Below are 20849 nucleotides of genomic sequence, written 5' to 3'. Positions count from 1 at the left end.
GTTTGGGGTCCCAATGGAGGGCGAGTCCCCACAAGGGGTCCTCTAGCCCTAGCATGAACCAGCTGGTGTCTTCAAAGTTTACTGTCTCCAAGAGCGGGGTGTGGTGGGGTGGTGGCCCTTCTTGAAGACGACAGCTTCAGTCTGCTGGGTGGTGACACTAATGGTTTCTGAGGTTGGCTTGGGCTGGAGAAAGAGTCTCCAGCCAGTCTGCACAAAGCAGTGTGTCACATGAGAACTGCGTGTGATTAAAGGCAGTGTAGGCTTCTCTGAGTGCTGTTCTGAACACTAGTAATTGTCCCACCTGGGTAGTCGCCCCAGGCTTTCCATCAATGCCTCGCCTGCCCCTTCAGAACTGGAATGTGGGTGGGAACCAAGCTATGTAGATAAAGAAACAGGTTCAGAATTGGGATTGCCTTCTTGAAGATGCAGATACATCAACACAGCTGACCTTCAAGAACCCAGCAAAGGATGCTGGGTTGTCATCAGGGGATCAGGAAGCAGGGCAGAAAACCGGAGTTTCTGAAAGTTTCACTGTAGCCCAGGAAAGTCTAATTTGCAGCATCGCTGGCTAAAAGTTTTTAATGTAGGGTGCCAAGAACACAAAGTGGTGTGACAAGTGTCATGACCTTGAGGAATGGACTAGAATCCAAATATTTAGCAGGACCCGTGGCCTGATCCACCAGCAAGAGTTCCCTAGGTGTTCCTCAGAAGCTCCCATGGTTCTGCCCTGAGGGTAGTAGATCAATGGTTAGGAACCCAGCTCTCCAGCACCTCAGTCTGGTTTGAGGGTGGGGTCCTAGCCAGCATTTCATTTCCATCACCAAACCAACTTTCAGGTTCTAGTTCCCTCTCGCACCCGCACATCTCCATAGCAGCTATAAAAGGACATGTTCTGCCTTATTTTGGGTGCGGTACTTTGCCATAGCTCCAGTGGACCGAGGTCGCCACGGTGACTACAAAATAGTTTGTGTCTACCCCCAGGGGCTTTTCTTGCTTTGGTGCAGGCTGTAAAAAAAGAAAAAGAAGAAGCAGCTGCATTCCTGGCTGTGATTTCATCAGGACAATCATCAAGGTATAAATGTTAAAGGCAATGAGGAAAACTTCAAGTGGGCAGAGTTCCAAAGAAGGCCTCCAGAAGCTCTGCTCCTTTTTAGTAGGAAGCAGCTCCGGCCATGCAAAGCTGTAGAAAAGTCCTTCCCAGCTCTTTTCCCTAAGAACCCTCGGCTTTGCCGGGCGGTGGTGGCGCACGCCTTTAATCCCAGCACTCGGGAGGCAGAGCCAGGCGGATCTCTGTGAGTTCGAGGCCAGCCTGGTCTACCAAGTGAGTTCCAGGAAAGGCGCAAAGCTACACAGAGAAACCCTGTCTCGGAAAAAAAAAAAAAAAAAAAAAAAAAAAAAAAGAACCCTCGGCTTTGATTCACTGCAGTCTGCATCGTCGGCCTGTGAAGGTAGGTCTCTGTTCTTCACACAGTCACACAGTATTCTTTCTAACCAGGTAGCCCACCCTGAGGAGGCCAGCCTGGAGAATCAAATCATCTTCCTCCTTCCATTCTTCTTGCCGACACTGGGTCTCAATTTGAGGCTTTGGTTTTAGGATTTTGAAACAGGATCTCCTCCCACTCGAGGCAATCCCCTCAGTCTTAGGACAGTTGGGCTTACAAGGGTGAGCCATCATGCTGTCTCAAAATCCGCTTAGCTGTGGTCTTATGCAAACCATGTCACTTCTAAATGTGTATTGACAGTCAGTTACAAGGTGCTGGGAATTGCTTCCCTTGCCCACCCCTCCGACAACTGGACAATTAAGTCTCTGTTTCAAATAATTGGTTCATCTGTCTTGGTCCCATTACTCATCAGTCCCAACAAAACTGGCCAGTTAGTCTTCGGCTACAGTAATAAAGAGATAGAAAAGCCAAGATTTTCTCATCTCTGGCACGTGGATTAGTACAGCTCAAAAGCAGAGGCCTAGTGTCCCGTCGCAGACCTGCTGTTCCCCCGGGTGCCTCTACCCCCAGGAACAGCGCTCACAGCACGTGTGCGCACTCCGGCCGGCCCCGGCCACCCCACCGGTCCCGGCGTGCCGCGCGTGGCGCACGTGACCCCGCCCCCTGCCATTGGCCAGGCGGGGGAGGGGCGTGGCCGCCGTGGCGCGAGCCGGCCGGAGCTTCCCCCGGCTGCAGCCTGCGGTGGGAGCATCGCTGGGCCACCGGCAGCGGCGTGCGAGTCGGGAGCGCAGCCTGGGCGCCGCGCACGCGCCCGAAGCAGCGCGGGGTCGCGGAGGCTGCGGCAGGTGTGCCGGGGCATCCTCATGTGATCCAAGGGGCTGGGGCGGGGCCTTAGAGGCCACACCTCCTTCAGGTTTTCCCACCCACCCACCCCCAGGGTGGAGGGTGGGTGTGCCTCTGCAGGGTCCTAGCTGGGGAGACCCCCCCCAAAAAAATGTAGGGCACATCCAGAAGGCTTGGAAATTGGGGAAACTGCCTCTCCCCTGGGATGGAAGTTACCATGGCAATAAGGGAGTCTTGGCGCCCTGGGAAAGAAGACTGGAGATGAGCTGTGGGGATTCAGGATTCCTATGGGCCCTTGATCCCGCCTGGACTGGATGGAGGAAAGATAGATGAGGCCCTAGGTCTCGGGTCTCGGTCCTGGCCCCGCCCCAGGTCCCTGGGAGGCTCAGGCGTGCCCCGGGTTTCTGGTTCCTCAGGAAAGTTGGCTGTCACCTGCTGCCAGCTACGAGGTGCGAGGCCTCCCCTCGGCTGCGCTGCAGGATGGGTCCCTCGGGGCTGCTGCTGGCCCTAGCCCTGCACCTGGCGGTGTGTTCCCGTCCGCACCGGGACTACTGCGTGCTGGGCGCGGGTCCCGCGGGCCTGCAGATGGCCGCCCTCCTGCAGCGGGCCGGCAGGGACTACGAGGTGTTCGAACGCGAGTCGGCGCCCGGCAGCTTCTTCACGCGCTACCCGCGCCACCGCAAGCTCATCAGCATCAACAAGCGGTACACCGGCAAGGCCAACGCCGAGTTCAACCTCCGCCACGACTGGAACTCTCTGCTCAGCGACGACCCACAGCTGCTCTTCAGGCACTACTCGCAGGCTTACTTCCCGGACGCCAGCGACATGGTGCACTACCTGGGTGACTTCGCGAAGCGCCTGGGCCTCCACGTGCTATACAACACAAATATCACCCACGTGACTCTGGACAAGGATCCACAAGCCTGGAATGGCCATTACTTCATCCTGACCGACCAGAACGGCCAGGCTTACCAGTGCAGGTAAGGACCCCATTGACGGAGCTGGACCTCACCCAGGATCAGGACATCACCGAATTGGCCTCGAGATCCGAAAGAATTGGGAGGAAGGGGCACCACTTGCTCCCACTGGGGCTCAGTGCTGAGGTTTGGTACAGCCAGCACTTTCTAAGGTATGTCCTTACAAAGCTGTAGCTGAGTATGTCTGGAAAATTCTAGCAATTGATCCTCTAGCGTTTGCCAGGCTTTATTGCCTTCTCTATGATCTTTTTTTGTTTGTTTGTTTTTGTTTTTGTTTTTTCGAGACAGGTTTTCTCTGTGTAGCTTTGCGCCTTTCCTGGAACTCACTTTGTAGCCCAGGCTGGCCTTGAACTCACAGAGATCTGCCTTGCTCTGCCTCCCGAGTGCTGGGATTAAAGGCGTGCGCCACCACCGCCCAGCGCCTTCTCTATGATCTTCTCGTGTTGGGTACTGCATATAAGCATAGCTTGTACCCACAAACCCTTGCAGGCAGGTCCAGCCTTTGACACTGCAACACTACATTGTCATTTTCATGATTCAAGCGCAAAAACCATGTAGTCAAATTACAAAGCACACACACATACACAGATCTCATGTTTTAAATAAGCTTTGCCAGTTACCTTGGGCCACATTCACAGCTATCGTGGACCCCATGTGGCCTAGAGACCATGGGTTAGACACACCTGATAGTTTCCTGAAATAAGTATCTCCAAAACCCATGCTGAGAAAAGCAGGGTGAAGTGTCCAGGCAGCATTAGACACTGGCCAGTCTGATTTCAGTACAGAACCAGAGCAGAAGTCCAACAAGCGTGGCTTCCAGACACTGACGTTACCTTGCTTTGGCTAGGAGGCAGTATGCGGGCACCTCAAACTTGTTCAGGCCTCACAAGGGACCTAGAGAGGATGTTCCCTAATTCCCGTTTGGCAGGGCAGAGCTGAGGCTCAGTGACCTTGGTCACCGTACTTTGTCACACCGCTAACATGGCGAGGCTACATTTGGGCTGGGATTTTGCTGACACCTTAGCCTCTGTTCTTTCAGGCTCCCTTCCTGGCTGTCAGCCACACTCCTGACTCCAAACAAGGGTAGACCTTCTGTTCATCTGTTCCTGCAGCCTGGAGAAGGGGAGTGTCCCGACTGGGACTCTGGGATTTTAGGTAGCTTCCTTAGGGGTAGAAGGGAGTGAGGAGCAGAGAGAACAAGGGTCTGTTCCCTGTATGTGTCCCTTCCGTGGATAAGTTCTACATGGAAACCACCCCGTAGTCAAACTATTCTGCAGTCAGCAAAATCCAGATAGCCAGCTGCCACCACTCGGCTGTAATCCCCACCAGTAAAGAGCAGAGCTGGCCAGGATGGTACACAGGCCTGTAACCCCAGCATTTGGGAGACTGAGACAGGAGGGGGTGCCAGATCCAAGGCTAGCCCGTGCGACCTATGGAGGCCACGTCTCAACAGCAGGACTTTGGGATCAGGCCCTTCTGTACTCAGATTGTGGTTCCACTGCTTTGAAGAATTCTGATGCCCTGATCCACGGGGCCCTGTGTCTCCTCACCTGTGAAACAGGTCAGGACACCAGCTGAGGAGCGTACGAGATCGAGGGGTAGATAAGATGATAGGATAAACACACTGGCACAGTGGGGCTAGAAGGTGTGTGTGTGTTTATCCTATCATCTTATCTACCCCTACAGGAGAGGAGGCTTAATGCCAGGCTAGAGTGTATGCCCCCCAGGGGGAGAGGAACTGACCTCACTGCTGTGTTCAAAGCTAGGGGAAATGTTTCTGGTTTATCACAACATCGATGAGCAAACTTAATCCGCAAGTATGGTGTTCTTCCAGTAAAGCATGAAGGACTGTGGCTAGCTTGGAGAGAGGCACCTTGGGGTGGGTCAGTAAATGGAGGAGTGAGTAAATGGGTAAACATGAGTGGACGTGTCTTTGAGGAGCCTGGAATCAGGATGAGGCTAGGGGCGCCCACACCGAGAGACTGTGTCTCCGAGGCACTGAGTCGTCTCTCTTTGTCCCCACCTGCAGCGTCCTGCTTGTAGCCACTGGTTTGTCAGTCCCCAAACTGGTTGACTTCCCTGGCTCCGAACATGTGGAGGGTTACGAGTCCGTATCGGTGGACCCGGAAGACTTTGTGGGTCAGAACGTGCTGATCCTGGGCCGTGGGAACTCAGCCTTCGAGACGGCAGAGAACATCTTGGGTGTCACAAACTTCGTCCACATGCTGAGCCGCTCGCGGGTTCGGCTCTCCTGGGCCACCCACTACGTCGGAGACATCAGGTATGCTCCATCCCTGCTTGTGTGTTCTGTGCTACCCATCCTGTACCAGTCTGTTTCCCCGATCCTGCAAGAAGATGTCTGAGGCGGGGCTCATGACTTCAGCAGTCCAGCAGTAGGTTGCTCTCTCTAACAAGGGCTCACCAGCAGCACCTACCTCAGGGCAGGTGCTATCACAGCAGCAGGCACATATGCCAGAGAGAAAGATTGCAGAACAATACCGGAAGCCAGAACAAGGCGGAGGTCCGGCTCCCTTCCTCTATAGCAACCCTCTATCTGGGGCTAACAGGGGACACCAACAGAACTGTCTTAATCTCTTCAAGGGCATCACCCCCAGTGAGTTGCCACTAGGCTCTTAAGGATCTACCCCCAAGGGCCTGGGGATATAGCTCAGTTTGGTAGAGTGCTCGGCTCCCCTGTACTAAAACCCTAGGTTCAATCCCCAGGTCCACCTAAGCAAGGTGTGGTGACGCACACTTGTAGTCTCCACTCAGCACTCAGGAGGTGGAGGCTGTGGGATCAGAGTTCAAGGTCATCCTTGGCTACTTAGTGAATTTGAGGCCCAGCTTGGGCTACATAGGATCTTATCTTTACCAAAAAGAAAAAAAAAAAGGAGAAGAGAATAAAGTTCACCACCTCCCAGTGTTACCTACAAAGCCCCACATGAGGGAGCCTCCCCACCCTCACCAGCATTAGATAGCCCTCCTGAACCTTCTTTCCTCTCCGGCCTGCCCGTGGGGCCCCCAGAGCCATCAACAATGGCCTGCTGGACACCTACCAGCTGAAATCCCTAGACGGACTCCTGGAGTCGGACCTGGAGGATCTGGCCCTCGTGAAGGACAGCAAGGGCAAGTTCCACATCACCCTCAAATTCTTCCTGGAGGAGGACAACAGCAGCCAGAGCGCCGACTCCGTCCCCCTCCCCCAGGATGACAACGATAACTTCGCCATGCGGGTGGCCTATGACCGCGTCATCCGCTGCCTGGGCTGGAAGTTCAACTTCTCCATTTTCAACCAGTGAGTCCAAGTGGGGTGGAGGTGGGGGACCCCTCACCAGCACCTTCAGAACTCCCTGGGGCCTCAGCAGACTCCAGAAGAACACTGCAAGAATGGAGGGAGACACCAAGGGCCTTGTCTCCAGCAACTCTTCTTATTCCTAACAACCCTCTCCACTGGCAGGTCCCTCAGACTCTCCTCAGGGACTGAGTTCAGCAAGAAGTACCCACTGATCAGAGCTAGCTATGAGTCCAAAGGAAGCCGGGGTCTCTTTATCCTTGGGACGGCCAGCCACTCAGTGGACTACCGGAAATCTGCTGGCGGCTTCATCCATGGATTCCGATACACAGGTGAGCCTGGCTGAAGGGCCACTCTCCCAGGACTTCCGACTTGCAGAAGCAGCAAAGGGATGTTTTCGTGGTCCGGGGATATGTCTAGGAAAAGTCACAGTGGGTGTCTCTAAGGGTAGCCTGTGACATGCTTAGTCCCGTGCAGTTTGAATGGAGGTGTGTTCATGGGGATGGGTGGTCTCACACATGCCACTTTCACAGGGCTAAATAAGGCAGTTCCCTAGTGTGTGCACCTGTGAAGCAGATCCCACAGCATGCGGGAACACCTCAGTGAAAGTCCCAACGGGTTATGTCAATTCTCTTTTGAAACTTTCCGTTCTAAACATGTTACTCTTCTATTATCTTGATAATGTTTGCCTGTAAAATACAAAAAAAAAAAAAATTTTTTTTTTTCAGTAATTTGAGGGCTGAAGACTAGCTCAGTGGCAGAGCACTCATATAGTGTGCCGGAGGCCCTGGATTCAAGTCTCAATGTGATGATGATGATGATGATGATGATGATGATGATGATTTGATTTATTGCATGAGAATAACTCCCAACAAGAAACTGATGCTTTGTGATGTTAAGGATAAACGGAGAATGAAAAGTGAAGGAGAGGAGTAACTTGCCAAATGTTGAGTATATTCTAGAGGCTGAGGACATGCATCCCTGCAGAACCACTGGCACCCTCCGCGGTGGCTAGAAAGCCTTCCTTTTTCTTTTCTTTCTTTTTTATTATAATTAGTGTGTATGCGTGCATGCATGCGTGCGTCTATGTGTGTGTGTGTGTGTGTGTGTAATGTGCCACGGCATGCATGGGGAAGTCAGAAGATAACTTGCAGGGAGTCAGATTCCTCCTTCCACCATGGGATCAGGTCTTCAGTGTGCATAGCAAATGTTTTTATCCACTGAGCCATCTGGCCAACACAGCCTTTGTTTTTTCTGAGGAAACATCTGAGGGTCAGAGAGATCTGTTTGTGCTTGATTTGGTTTCTGGTTTTTACAGAGTGTCCTTTCCTGCCCTTTTCTCCCCTCCGTGGAGGAAGCAGTGGACTGAAGCAGCTGAGTGAGCTGTTTAGCTGTTACCCACATTTTTGGGGGGTCAGGTGCCATCAGCTTGGTATGGATTTTACTTGCAGTGTTTGCCTTGAGTCCAGTGGATGCAGGGTCAAGTCTATAATCCTTCTTACCGGGACCCCAATAGAAAGCTCTCACTCAGCCAGGCAGTGGTGGTGCACACCTTTAATCCCAGCACTCGGGAGGCAGAGGCAGGCGGATCTCTGTGAGTTCGAGGCCAGCCTGGTCTACAGAGCGAGATCCAGGACAGGCTCCAAAGATACACAGAGAAACCCTGTCTTAAAAAAGAAGAAGGAGGAGGAGGAGGAAGAAAAGAAAAAAAAGCTTCCACTCAGGGGCCTGAATGTTGTTCTGTGTATCCTCCACCACAAGCCTAGGGTCTACAGTGCTGAGGACAGAGAAAGAAAGATGACCTGTAAGAAGTAATGAATGGTAAGGGACTGGAGAGATTGCTCAGTGGTTAAGGCACTGACTGCTCTTCCAGAGGACCCGGGTTCAATTCCCAGCACCCACATGGCAGACAGTTACAACTGTCTGTAACTCCAGTGCAGGCAAAACACCAATGTGCAGGCAAAACACTAATGCACATGAAATAAAATAAACAAGCTATTTTTTAAAAACAGGAAGAAGTAATGGCAGTAAAGCATTTGTGTTAGGATCAGGGTATGGTAGCCCAGGCTAGCCTCAAATTCCCAATCCTCCTGCCTCAGCCTCCCTGGTTCTGAGATTACAGATGTGCACTGCCACACCTGGTCTGTGTTTTGTTTTCCTCGTGAAGACAATGAGGCAGATGGTGTGGAGGGAGAGCGATGGAGGGGCCGCTGTGAAGATCTTCATACCCAGCGGGTTTCTTTGTGATATAAAAAGAGGGAGTGGCAAACCCAGCATAGACTCATGGGTCCTCATGCCCTTCTACACGGGGAGACTTGTGCCCCCACTTCCAGGTTAGAGTGGGCACTGTGGGGACCGCTGAGCTGCCTCTGCTGGCTGATGCTTTAGAACAACAGTCTCCAACTCTCCTGGCAGGGGGCAGTGGTAAACACGTAAGCTCATCTGAGCATCCCTGGAGGTCCGCTGTCATCCCCGTGGTCTGCGTCTTCAGAAGCAGAAAGGTGTTAGTGGGAGATCCTACTTGCAGCCTCACATCTCCTCAGGTGGTGGCACCTAGCGTGACCCCTTAGCCCATGGAGTGGGTGCCATATTGCCTGGCCACTACTACCTGGGCCACATCCAGACCCTAGGGGCCTTGAGTCCCCAGCCTCCTGTTTCCATCTAGTTTGATGGCTTGTTATCACCTCAGGCCTCGGTTTTACTCTTCCTTATCCTCTCCAGCTGGCAGGGAGCACTACGTAGTAAGTCCAAGGCCTGCCTGGGCAACTCGGACCCTGTCTCAAAGTGAAAAGAGATAAGAATGTAGCCTAGTGACAGAGCAGTTGTCTAATGTGCACAAGGCTCCTGGGTCCTTCCACAGTACCAGAAACAATGGGGACAATCTCAACGTTCTGAGTCTTGTTCTTGCATGATTTCTCTTCCACCTCCTCAAGTCCCACGCCTCGGCATGCTGTCACCCGCTCTGCACAGGTCTTGCCTTCTCGAGGTGCCAGACTTGTTCTCCGTCCCAGGCCCTCCCAGGCTCCTCCAGCGTCAGCTCTTACACCTTGCAAACTCAGCTTGGCCACCCGTCTCCTCCAGGGAGCCAGAGGCCTAGGACAGAGGCCCACCATGGCTCCCTTCTTATGTACACCTGGTTGTGGCACATCCTCATTGCGCTGGGTGTTTGATTAACTTTGGAAGAACAAGTGTCTGTGTTAGGCCATTCCACGACAGGGTAGAACAGCCCCGGGTGTAAAGAAAACCACCTTGCCGCTGGTTCGGGCAGCCATTGCTTTCTACAAAAGATCTCAGGACAAGACAGGGACAGGTAGATTTGGGCTGAAAAGGAGAGAAGCAGCCTGAGTGTCCATTGGGCTCTAGATAGAAATGGGGAGGTGGAGAGCTCTGTGTTTGGGTTGGATGCACCCAGTGTAAAGGATGGCAGTTGGCAGGGGAATTTCCATGTGCAGATGGCCTCAAGCAAGGGTGGACCACTGAGACCCAAATCCACCCCCACCCATACTTTGCCCGATACCAGCGACGGAATCAGTTGGTCCCTGGCTGTAGGTGACTGTGAAGAAAGAACATTTGTCATCTGGCCTTTTACACACAGCTCTCCCTGCCACTGTTCCCCAGGCCGAACCTCCCTCCAGTGAGCCAAGATAAAATCTTGGCCCTTCCTCCCTCTGGCCATTTCAGTGCGTGCTGTCCACCGGCTCCTGGAAAATCGGCACCATGGCATCGCCTGGCCGTCCACAGAGCACCCCATCACACAGCTGACCAGCTCCATCATTCGGCGGGTGAACGAGGCTTCTGGGCTGTACCAGATGTTCAGTGTGCTGGCTGACATCATCCTGTTGAAGGAGTGAGTGGCCCTTCCCATTCCATCTCCCCCGACCCCGCTTTACCCATATACCCTGCCCCTTGCTTCTGGTACTATTCTGGGTGCTGAGTGGCCCAGTTGTTTCCTGGGCAAAGGAGGCCTGCAGAGGCTAAAAAAAAAAAAAAAAAATCTATCCTGGCAGGGAAATCAGTGAAGTAAACACCTCAAGGTCTGTTATGGATGTCTTACTGTGTGGTTTGGGAAGTTAGTGAAGCTCGGTGCTTTCTTGCCTTATCTGCAAAATGAACATAGCTCCCTTGCAGCACTGAAGGGTGAAGATAAGAGTCCCCTCAGGCAAGGACCAGGTTGTCCCTTTTAGATCAAGTGATTACTGGCAAATCACAGGACATGCAGAGCCTGAGGACACAGTACAGGATGTGTGAGGAGAGAGCAAGGGGAGACTCAGAAGACAGGCAGGTGAGACATAGAGGAAGACCCCTGAGGCAGAGGACATGCCCTGATCCAAAGCCCTGGCCTCTCCACAGGAAGTTCAGGGACACAGGAAGTCCAGGAGCTCAGCACACCATCTTGTTTCATCCTTACCGCCCCATCCATGAGTGCCCGAGCTATCTAGAGCAGGGTGCGCTTGGCAGGACCCAGTGCTCAGTCGGTATCCCAGTCCTGTCAATCACACTGGCCCAGCAGCCTCCCACCACAATCACAACCATCCTTTAAAAAGAGAGTCACACTGTTGTCCTTGCCCCCCGGACTCCCCACAGGCCAACAGCTACCCTTCTCCATCCACTTAAACCCACAATCACCCCACGCCTCCTTTACCCATGCCCCGTGACCTCCCTGACCCCATGATTCTCGTCTCTACCTACAGTGACAAGCTTCTCCCCACTCCCCCTCATCTAGAGCCTGCCCCCGGGTAGCCCAGAAGGCACAGCTGCCACAGTGACATTATAGAGTGGGCGATTCCTACGTAGTCCACACCCCTGCACCTGTGGAGAGCTGGATGTACCCCCACCCCACACCCAGTGAGCCCGCACCCCTCCCTGCCCCTGAGTTCCTCCCCCCCCCCCCCCCCCCGGGTCCCACCCACAGGAATGCTACAGCCTTTGAGTACCTGGAGGAGTTCCCCATGCAGATGCTGGCCCAGCTGGAGACGCTCACAGGGAGGACAGCGCGCCACGGGCTCTTTGTCATCAACATGGAATATGGCCAGAACTTCTCCGGGCCCGAGAAGGACGTCTTCTACTACGACCGGTCCGTGGCACACATAGAAGACGCCTGGCGTTCGAACTTCCTCCACCCTGTCATCTACTACTACAGACACCTCCCCACTGGTGAGCTGGCCTCCACCCTCCCTGAGCTCAGCCTCTTCGGAGGGGGCTCTTCTCGGACCACCTCTGTCTATACAGCAGTCACCACAAGGCCATATATAACATCTGCAGCTGACCGAGGGAGGGCACCCGGCACCCCAGGGGACCTACGGAAGCCATGCATGATGTCTGGGCACCATGTCGTGAAAGGGGTGCTGTCATGTTGTGGTGTCTCCAGGTGGGGGGGCGGGGTGCTGCGGCTAGTGTTAAGAAGAATGGGTGAGGGCGGCTAAGATGACTGGGTGGGTAGAGGCCCTTACCAGGGAAGCCTAGAGACCTAAGTTGCCATCCCCGGAAGCGACATAAAGGTGGAAGAAGAGAACCGACTCCACACAGTTGACCTCTGACCTCCACACAGGCTCTGTGGCGTGTGTGCCCATACAAACAGCAACAATAACAATAACCAGACAAGGGCTATGCATGGCCAGCACAGTACAGAAATGCCAGGCCAGATCCCCAGTTCTGTCCCCAGAGCAGTATGGTCTTGGCCATTTTCCTTAACCTCTCTGAGGCTTGCTTCCTGGTCTATAAAATGGGATGGTGGTTAACTATTCCATGCAGGATCGCAGGAGGATATCCACAAAATGCCAGCAGGGTTAGGGCACAGCCTGGGTACCAGGCCTTTCAGTTCAGAGCTTGAAGGGCCTCAGGTTGAAGAGGGTGCACCAGGCAGGTGCCTGTCACCCCAGTGCTGGGGAGGCTGGGGCAGGTTTGCCACAAACTCAGTGCCAGCCTGGGCTGTATAATGAGCCCCTGTCTCAGAACTGAGTGTGGTGAGGCACTCCTTGGTAATCCCAGCATTTGGGAAATAAGAGGCAGGAGGTCAGCCTGGGCTACATGAGACCCTGTCTCAAAAGAAGAAAGGGGGCCCAGCTGGGGATTGTTCCCACTGGCAAAGGCAGCTTCGGCAGGCGGAAGGCGGGGTGTGGGGAGTACCAAACACTGGCCCGCTAGGACTGGCCACCTCCTAGAGTCCAGTTTCCAGGGATGTTGGGCCAGTGGCCTGTGGGCTGAGCCCTTCGAGGGCAGGGTCCACAGCAGGGGGGAAGTGAGCCTAGATGAGCCCCATGTAGTCAATGGTTCCTGTGCTACACCCAGAAACCACAGGCAACAGGTCTGGTTCCTCTTCCTCCTGCTACATGAAAGTGGCTGGTGGCCAAGCTGACCACAGCCTGACAGAAGCACCCTAGGAAGGCCACCATGAGAGCAGGGGGAGGTGCCGGTATGAAGGGCCTCATGCCTCCCTCCTCCCACAGAGCAAGATATGCGATTCCGGCCTGCACAGTGGCCCCTGCCTCGGCCCGTGGCCATCCATCACATAGTGGAGGACTTCCTGACTGACTGGACAGCCCCCGTGGGGCACATCCTCCCCCTGAGGCGCTTCCTGGAAAACTGTCTGGACACAGATCTGCGGAGCTTCTATGCAGGTAACCAAGTTCCCAGGAGGGCAGAGGGTGGGGCGAATGCCTTAGTGTTAGAGTGCTAGTCTGCGTGGGTTTGAGCCCTAGCACAGGAAATGGGAAGGGAGGAAAGGGAAAAAAGGAGGCAGGAGACTATGTAATGAGCTACAGACTATCAAAATTGATTGTACAATTTTGAAAAAGATGCAGATGAAACAAATGGAAATAAAATAGTCTTGAAATGAGAAGCTCAGTATAAGGAGCTGGTGGTGCATTAGACAGAGGTGAAGAGAGAGAGAATTGGTGAATTGGAAGGCAGATCTGACAGGGAAATGCAGAGAGGAGCCTAAGGCAAGAACTCAAATGATCTAGAGGAGAGAGTGATAGAAACAAGCCAATATTCTTGTCCTTATAAACCCCTGGATGTTCCAAATCCAATGCCTTTCCTATTATGGAGAGGACATGTCAGACGCCTGTCAAATGTGCGACACTATTCATACCAAGTCAAGTTAGAGACTGACTCTAGTCTAATCCAAGAGCGAGCATCCTGCGTTATCCTGAGTCTGCTTTGAAATGATGGTTTAGGGGCTGACCTGCTACTGAGTGACGTCCCAGCCCTGATCATCTCAGTATCTTCCTATCTCCCTTAGCCCAGAGCTGAGCACCTTTGCCCTTCTAGCGGCCTGTGAGCAGCCAACCTTGACCATACGCCGACCCCTGAAATGCCTAGAAATGAGAGCCCTCAGCTCCAAACGGCCTGCCCATTCCCCGAGGCTTCAGGAGCCCACAACAGTCCAGTGTCATATTCCCAGCCCACGTCATGGTTCCACTGATGTTCCTGCCCTGAGCTGGGGTGAATCCTTACAGCAGAAGGCCAGCCGCCATTTGCCCATGGCACAGCTGCTCGCTCTGGCCTCAGCCCCGTCTGGGAATCGGGAACCCCGGGTCCCACAGAGAGGTGACCTCATCAGAAGGTCATGCTGGCCAAATGGCCATGTGGCTGCCCTTGCATCTGTTCTCTTCCCTGGCAAGGCCTCTGTCCTGGGGGTCAGAGGGGAAGCAAGAAAGGATACTGTGGAACCCTTCTCAGCCCATGCCCCCTGTAGCCCTCACGGTATCTTTCTTTGCGTTGCGCCCCACCTCTTTTTTTTTTTTTTTTTTGGCTTAAAAGAATAGGGAAAGTGGAAAGTCTTCCCCCAAAGATGCAGAAGGACTCTATGAAGGCTCTGACGCTCTGCCTTCCCATCCCACCTCTAACTCCTTGAAGGACTGAGCCGGTGTCTGTCTCGTCACTTGTTTCTCAGTCAAAGCTATGCAAGTGTTGTGTTTCCCCTGCACACCATGGAGGATATGGTCCAAGAGCCCCAGTGAATGTCTCAATAGATGGAACCAAATCTCATGCTTTCAGCCAGTGGCTTGGAGTCACTCACTTCAGGGAATCCCATACTGAAATCTCACTATAGACGTGGCAATTGCTGGCACAATACTTTGATGTCAGAATGTGTGTGCATGTGTGTATATGTGTGTGTGTGTGTGTGTGTTATGTTTTTCCCTACAAATTTAATACATGTTTGTTGTACATGATATTTAACATTGCCACATGGATTTCTTTTTCCCCTCTCATGAGTTCCCAGATGGAAGGTGCATTTTACCATAGCATTTAGCAACTGCACACACAACACAAGACTTTGTGTGTGTGTGTGTGTGTATAGTTTTTTTTTTTTTTGAGACAAGGTTTATCTGTGTAAGACTTTTTTTTTTCTTATTCTGAATAGAACTATCACCTTTTCACTTTAAGGAAATACTTTATGGTTTCCCTTTGGCATAGCCAAATTGCTGCATCTCTGCTCTTAAATTTTGAAGCCATTATTAAACAAGATAAAATAAGACATCTTGGTTTGCTTTCCATTTCTCTGATAAAACACCATGACCAAAAGCAATGTGGGAGGAAAGCGTTTATTTTGCTTACACTTCCAAATTACAATTCATTGTGAATGGAAGACAGGAACCTGGAGGCAGGAACTGAAGCAGAGGCAATGAGGAAACACCCTTACTGTTGTGCGCCCCCCCCCCATTGCTTGCTCAGACACCTGCCCAGGGATGCACCATCCACCGTGGTGCACCCACAGTGCACTGGACCCTCCCACACCAACCTCTAATCAAGAAATGCCCCCGCAGACTTGCCTACTGATGGCAGCTGATGAAGGCAACCCTTCAATTCAGCCAGCCTGGTGGCACATGCTTTTGATCCCAGCACTGGAGAGGCAGAGGCAGGCGGATCTTGAGTTTGAGGCCAGCCTGGTCTACATTGTTGAGTTCCAGGATAACCAGAGATATGTAGAGAGACCCTGTCTTTAGGAGGAAGGGAGGGAGGGAGGGAGGGAGGGAGGGAGGGAGGGAGGGAGGGAGGGAGGGAGGGAGGGAGGGAGGATGACTCTACTCTGTGTCAAGTTGACAAAAAGGCTAACCAGCACATAAAGGTCCCCTAACTCAGGTACATCATGACATTGTGATGATCCTGTTGATGGAAATGCTACCAAGAGTGGGTAGTATATAGGAGCATATACAATATGGTAACCAAGATGGCTACTAAGTAACTAGTGGGTGGAAAGTATAATCAAAAGTGGATACTCGAATGCAGGAATGACTCCCATCTCTGTTAACCAGATGGCTGGCTACCAAGTAACTCATGGGTTGGGTATAGGAGGTGGCTACCTAGACTAAGAAATGATTCCCATCCTATAAATCAAGATGGTTACTAAGTAACTATGGATGGCTAGATGATTCCCATCCTGGGTGGGCTGAAACAGAAAGGCTCTAGATTTCATCACACTACTGGACACACGGTTTAAGACATGAATAGTTTATTTCTCAAACTTTAGTCCAATTGTCAGATGGTTGACTGTGGTGAATGACTGAAACCATGGGGGTCAGGGGTTAGACATGGCACCGGAAGCGTAACCACCCAGCTTAGCTGAAGGCTTTCTGCCCACCTCCTGACTTACTACAAGGAACTGCCTCTAGCTTTTGTGGAGGTTCTTCCTGGTGCCTTCACTTTGCTCATGGATTCTCTTAGTGGTTTCTTCAGATTTCAGAAATAATACATACCCACAGCTATTTTGTCACTGATCAAATTTAACATGTGCATCAGTATTCTGCTGTGGTTCCGATAAGGATTTGCCCGTTTTATCAGTTTTTCTTCCCACAGTTGGGAAGGGACTGTGTGTGTGTGTGTGTGTGTGTGTGTGTGTGTGTGTGTGTGTGTGTGTGTACACATGTGTGCATGCTAGTGTGTGTATATGCAACATCTCTCAAGAATTGAGTCTCTCCTTCTGCCAGTACTCAAACTCAGGTCGTCAGACTTGGTAGCGAACACCTTTACTATTGAGTCATCTTACCAGGCCATGAAAAGGACGTTGTGTGTAGTGTTTGCAGCTCAGATATTGTTATAGGCAGTGCTGAGTGGGGCCGACTGCTGAGCTCCCTCCACACAAAGGCCAGCTTCCAGAAGGACAGCTGAGGGTCATCTCTGGAGAGATGGCTCCTGCCCGCTGGTTCCCTGCTAAGTTCTGGGACCCATCATTTTTTCTGTGGTTTGCTTCATTTTGGTATCCTGACCCATGACCTCTTCAGGTCATATGTGAGACACCAGGAAAAGCAGTTGTCTTAGGGTTTCTATTGCTGTGAAGAGACACCATGACCACGGCAACTCTTATAAAGAAAAGATGTAATGGAGGCTGGCTTACAGTTCAGAGGTTTAGTCCATTATTGTCATGATAGGCAACAAGGTGGCATGCAGGCAGACAGGGTGCTGGAGAAGGAGCTGAGACTTCTACATCTTGATTATTGGGCAACAGGGTGTGGACTGAGTGTTACAGGGAATGCAGCTTGAGCAAATGAGACCTCCAGGCCCACCCCCACAGTGATACACTTCCTCCAACAAAGCCACACCTGTGAGCTTATAGGAGCCAGTTGCATTCAAATTACCACGGAAGCTCAGGTCGAAAGGCTGGAAGGGACTGTGCAGGGGCCCCTGATGAACACTTCCCCTAGGTCCCCAGCATGGCCCACTCCGCTCCATGCTTCTCTCCACTACCTGACCTGACAGCTTCTTTTCCTTTTGTATAGAGTCCTGTTTCCTGTTCACCCTCACACGCCAGAGGCTGCCCCCCTTCTGCCAGCAGGGGTACCTGAAGATGCAGGGACTTTCAATCACCAAGAGCCTTCGGCAACATGGCGTGGAAAGCAGGCTCCTGCGGGACTACACGGCCGTGGAGGACAGCAGCAGGGGGCCTGGTGACCACCCCTCGGCTCCAGAGCCTCTGACTCAGTCCCTTGATAGTAACAAGGAGGAGCTCTGAACATCCTCTTCCAGGCTGTTCAGAGCTTTTCCCAGGCTGTCTCCCACCTCTCCAGCTGCTGAGGACCATCAGAGATAACAGACAACAGGACAGGCTATAGAGTGTCGAAGGCTGGGACAATGGTCACACAGTGGCGTCCCTTCCTGTGCTGGCCCCTGGGTGCTAGATGCAAGGTTAAGAGGCGGGGGGGGGGTGCCTTCTGTCAGGTATGAGATGCCTTCCACAGCCAGCCCATGTCCAGCTAGGAGCATCACTAAGCACCATGTTGGTCTGGTGTGTCTGCTGCTAGGACCAACCTCCTTTCCCTTCTCGTTCACTCTGCCGATGGGCTTGGATCTGCCCGGGGAACGGCTCTCAGCTGAAACCCCCTCATTTCCACAGCGGGCATGTTAGAACGAAAACTTGAGGTCCTCGGCCATGGGGTAGACCGTTGGGATCTCTGCTCCTCAGTACAGCTATGGACCCGACTCAGAAGCATCAAGCATCTCCCAGGGTCCTCATCCAGGAGGGCCTGCCCCATGCCGCTCTTTCTTTCCACACCACCTCACCCTCCCTGGCACTGGCTCTCAGCAGGACTCCAGTCAAGCTGGGCATCACAGGCCCAGGGCGCTGGTATAGGATAGAGACAGCCAACTCCTGCAAAGCTGTCTGCCCAGCTGGCTTCTCGGGAGCAGGGCACCTCAGAGCTGTCCTGTGCCCAAGATCACACTCCCAGGGATCAGCAGCCTCTGTGTCCCTCTCCCACGTAGCTGTCTGGCATCCTGAGCCATGTCTTCCTTGAGACCTGCCTGGGCAGGATTAAGGTGTTGCTGTGCCTGCTGCCTTGGGCATGGAAACATGGACACCTGCCGGCTCCTGGATGCCCTAATATTCCTCTCTTCTTCCTTACCAGAATCCATGTTCAGCCCACAGATTGGTCTCACTGATGAGTAAGCCATGAGGAAGGCATTGCCCACAAGGGCAGGTGGTGATCACATGATTTCCCATAGCCCCAGAGCGCAGGGACTGTTTCTCACCAGCCCTCTCATTCTTCATGGAGCCCACTCAGACGTCCAGGGACATGTCAGCCCAAAGCCCCTTCCTGAGAGCGTCCTCTTCCCCACAGAAGAGTCTTGTCTGGGTCCAAGCTCTCTTGACCTCCTGACCTGCCTGCAGCCACCTCCCTCTCTGGTGCTTACCAGATTCTAACAGGGCAATCCAACAACTTCATGTCATCAGGAGCAGGAGGAACTGTGTACCCCTGTACCTACTTGGGGTAGTTTACATGGGGCCAAACCTAACTGAATCATCCCTAACCCAGGATGTCAGAGTCCCCATATTTCACCCAGGTTGATTGACAAGCCAAACTGGGACCCCGCCATCCCACCCTCTTTTCCAAAGCATTTTTAAATGAGTCATTGATTTCAGTGCTACCCCATGAAATCGAATTCTGTTCCTCACATCCCACCCTCCACTCACCGAGGCTGGCTGAGCCACTAGTTCAGTGCCTTCGCAAGTAGCTGGCTGACACCCTTGTATATGACATCTGCTGCTTCCTGTCATCTGCCAGATCGTTGATTCCGTCAAACTATCAGGCAGGCTCATTTGTTTTTAACACAGAGGTTCTGTTCTTGCTCAGTTGACTAGAGATGGCTTCTACTTCCCCACCCCCCCAATAGGGTTTCACCATGTCCTGGCCTAGTACTTATTACACAGCCCAGCCTGCACTTGGACTCATGGTAATTCTCCTGCCTCAGCCTTCCAAGTGTTGGGATTATAAGCTTGAGCCACATAAGCTTTTTTAAGATTTACTCTTAATTATGTGTACTTGTTTGTGTCTCTGTGTGGGTATGTGTACGTGAGTGCAGGTGCCCAGAGGCCAGAAAGAGTGTCAGAGCCCCTTAAAGCTGGAGTTACAGGAGGTTGTGAGCCAGCATATGTAGAGGCTGAGAACTGAACTCAAGTCCTCTAGAAGAGCAGTAAGTGCTGAGCCAGTTCCTCCGGGACCCCTCCCCCATAACTATATTAAAAATAAGGCAAACTGGATGTGGTACACACCAGTATTCCCGCACTAGGGTGGCCAAGGCAGGAAAATGAAGTTCAAGGCCAGCCTAGAATACATGGAGAGTTTCAGGACAGTATGAGCAACTTAACATGATCCTGTTTCAAAAAGGAAATTTTAAAAAGGCAAAAATAGGCTGAGCATGGTGGTACATGCCTTTAATCTCAGCACTCCCAAGGCATAGGCTAGAGAATCACTTGTGAATGAGTTCAAGGCCAGCCTGGTTGACCTGGCAAGTTCCAGGCCAGCTAGAGCTACATAATGAGACCCTGTCCCAAAAATAAATGAATAATTTTTTTTAAAAAAAAAGCATGAGCAAGAGTAATTATGGTGAAGGGACTGGTATAAATAAGTGAGAAATACTAAGTAACTTTTCATGATCATCTCTTAAATGGTGCAGGGAAGGACTGATGAATGTGCCCACACATGTGACCTTACATGAGACGTGGCACCGGGTGAGATGGAGCAGCAGCTGGAGCTGCTTGTAGCTGTGAAGATAGGAAACCACGGGCCCTTAGCAGTGGCTCTGCTGGGGCTGCGGGACAAGGTTCTTTTTTCCTCTTTTGATCAAGTTTGTGTTTATTTTTCAAATGTGATTATATGCTACTGAAGTAAAAATACATTTATTTTTAAACCATTTCTGCTCTTGAATTTTGGGATTGCTGGGAAAGAGTGGACATGAGAGCCCTTGCAAGAGGCTGTGCTCTGCTGTGATGGTCTGGGTGGTTACCCAGGTGGGTTATCCTAGATGGAATCACTAAAAGGAAAGAGCACCACGCATCAGGAGGTAGGCATGCTCGGAGGCAGAGTGTGGTAGACGTACCTGTAAACCCTAGCACCTGGGAAGTGGGAGGTAGAGGCAGGAGGACCAGAAGTTTAAGGTCACCCTGGGATACACAAGACCCTGTCTTTAAGAAAACAAGAAACACCACATCCCAGCACAGGCACAGGCAGAAGCAGGTGGGTATCTGTGAGTTCAAGGCCAACCTGGTCTACATAGGGAGTTCCAGACCAATAAGCTACGTAGTGAGATCTTGTTCTCAAAAGGGGGGGGGGGGGTGCAGGGGCTGCCCAAGCTAAAGGAAGTGAAAAGTTAAGCCATGTGCTTTTCACGCGGAGTCTCTAAACTGACCACTGAGCACAGCATTGCCATCCTTGGAAACATCTCCCAAATGATAGAAAATCAGGCAAAATTCCTCCTCTGGAAGAGGCTCCCAAGGCTGATCTACAATGCCTTGGATAGCCCCAAATTCCTTCTGTCTGATAAAAGTGGGGGTGTCCCTGAAGTCTGCCTGGAAACCAG

At 52.2% G+C, this 20849-nt stretch overlaps 1 protein-coding gene and 1 long non-coding RNA gene across 2 annotated transcripts in view; one reads left to right on the top strand and one right to left on the bottom strand.

Moving 5' to 3' along the window:
- Positions 1 to 2124: 2124 nt before the first annotated feature.
- Foxred2 (FAD dependent oxidoreductase domain containing 2) lies at positions 2125 to 20180 on the top strand. The gene is made up of 9 exons (XM_042265104.2): positions 2125 to 2287; positions 2702 to 3265; positions 5292 to 5543; positions 6288 to 6557; positions 6720 to 6886; positions 10236 to 10401; positions 11467 to 11708; positions 13001 to 13171; positions 17273 to 20180. The coding sequence occupies exons 2-9, from the start codon at positions 2766 to 2768 to the stop codon at positions 17503 to 17505; spliced, it is 2001 nt and encodes a 666-aa protein (XP_042121038.2). The 5' UTR covers positions 2125 to 2287; positions 2702 to 2765; the 3' UTR covers positions 17506 to 20180.
- Positions 3854 to 20849, bottom strand: part of LOC143269775 (uncharacterized) — a 28015-nt gene continuing 11019 nt past the window's right edge. The window contains exon 2 of the long non-coding RNA XR_013046481.1: positions 3854 to 7243. This is a non-coding gene — a long non-coding RNA (uncharacterized LOC143269775). The remainder of the gene's footprint in view (positions 7244 to 20849) is intronic.

This window comes from Peromyscus maniculatus, chromosome 20, assembly GCF_049852395.1.
Source record: "Peromyscus maniculatus bairdii isolate BWxNUB_F1_BW_parent chromosome 20, HU_Pman_BW_mat_3.1, whole genome shotgun sequence".
Classification (NCBI taxonomy): Eukaryota; Metazoa; Chordata; class Mammalia; order Rodentia; family Cricetidae; genus Peromyscus; species Peromyscus maniculatus.
The sequence above is the reverse complement of the archived record's forward strand: the minus strand, read 5'-3'. Positions and strand labels throughout refer to the sequence as shown.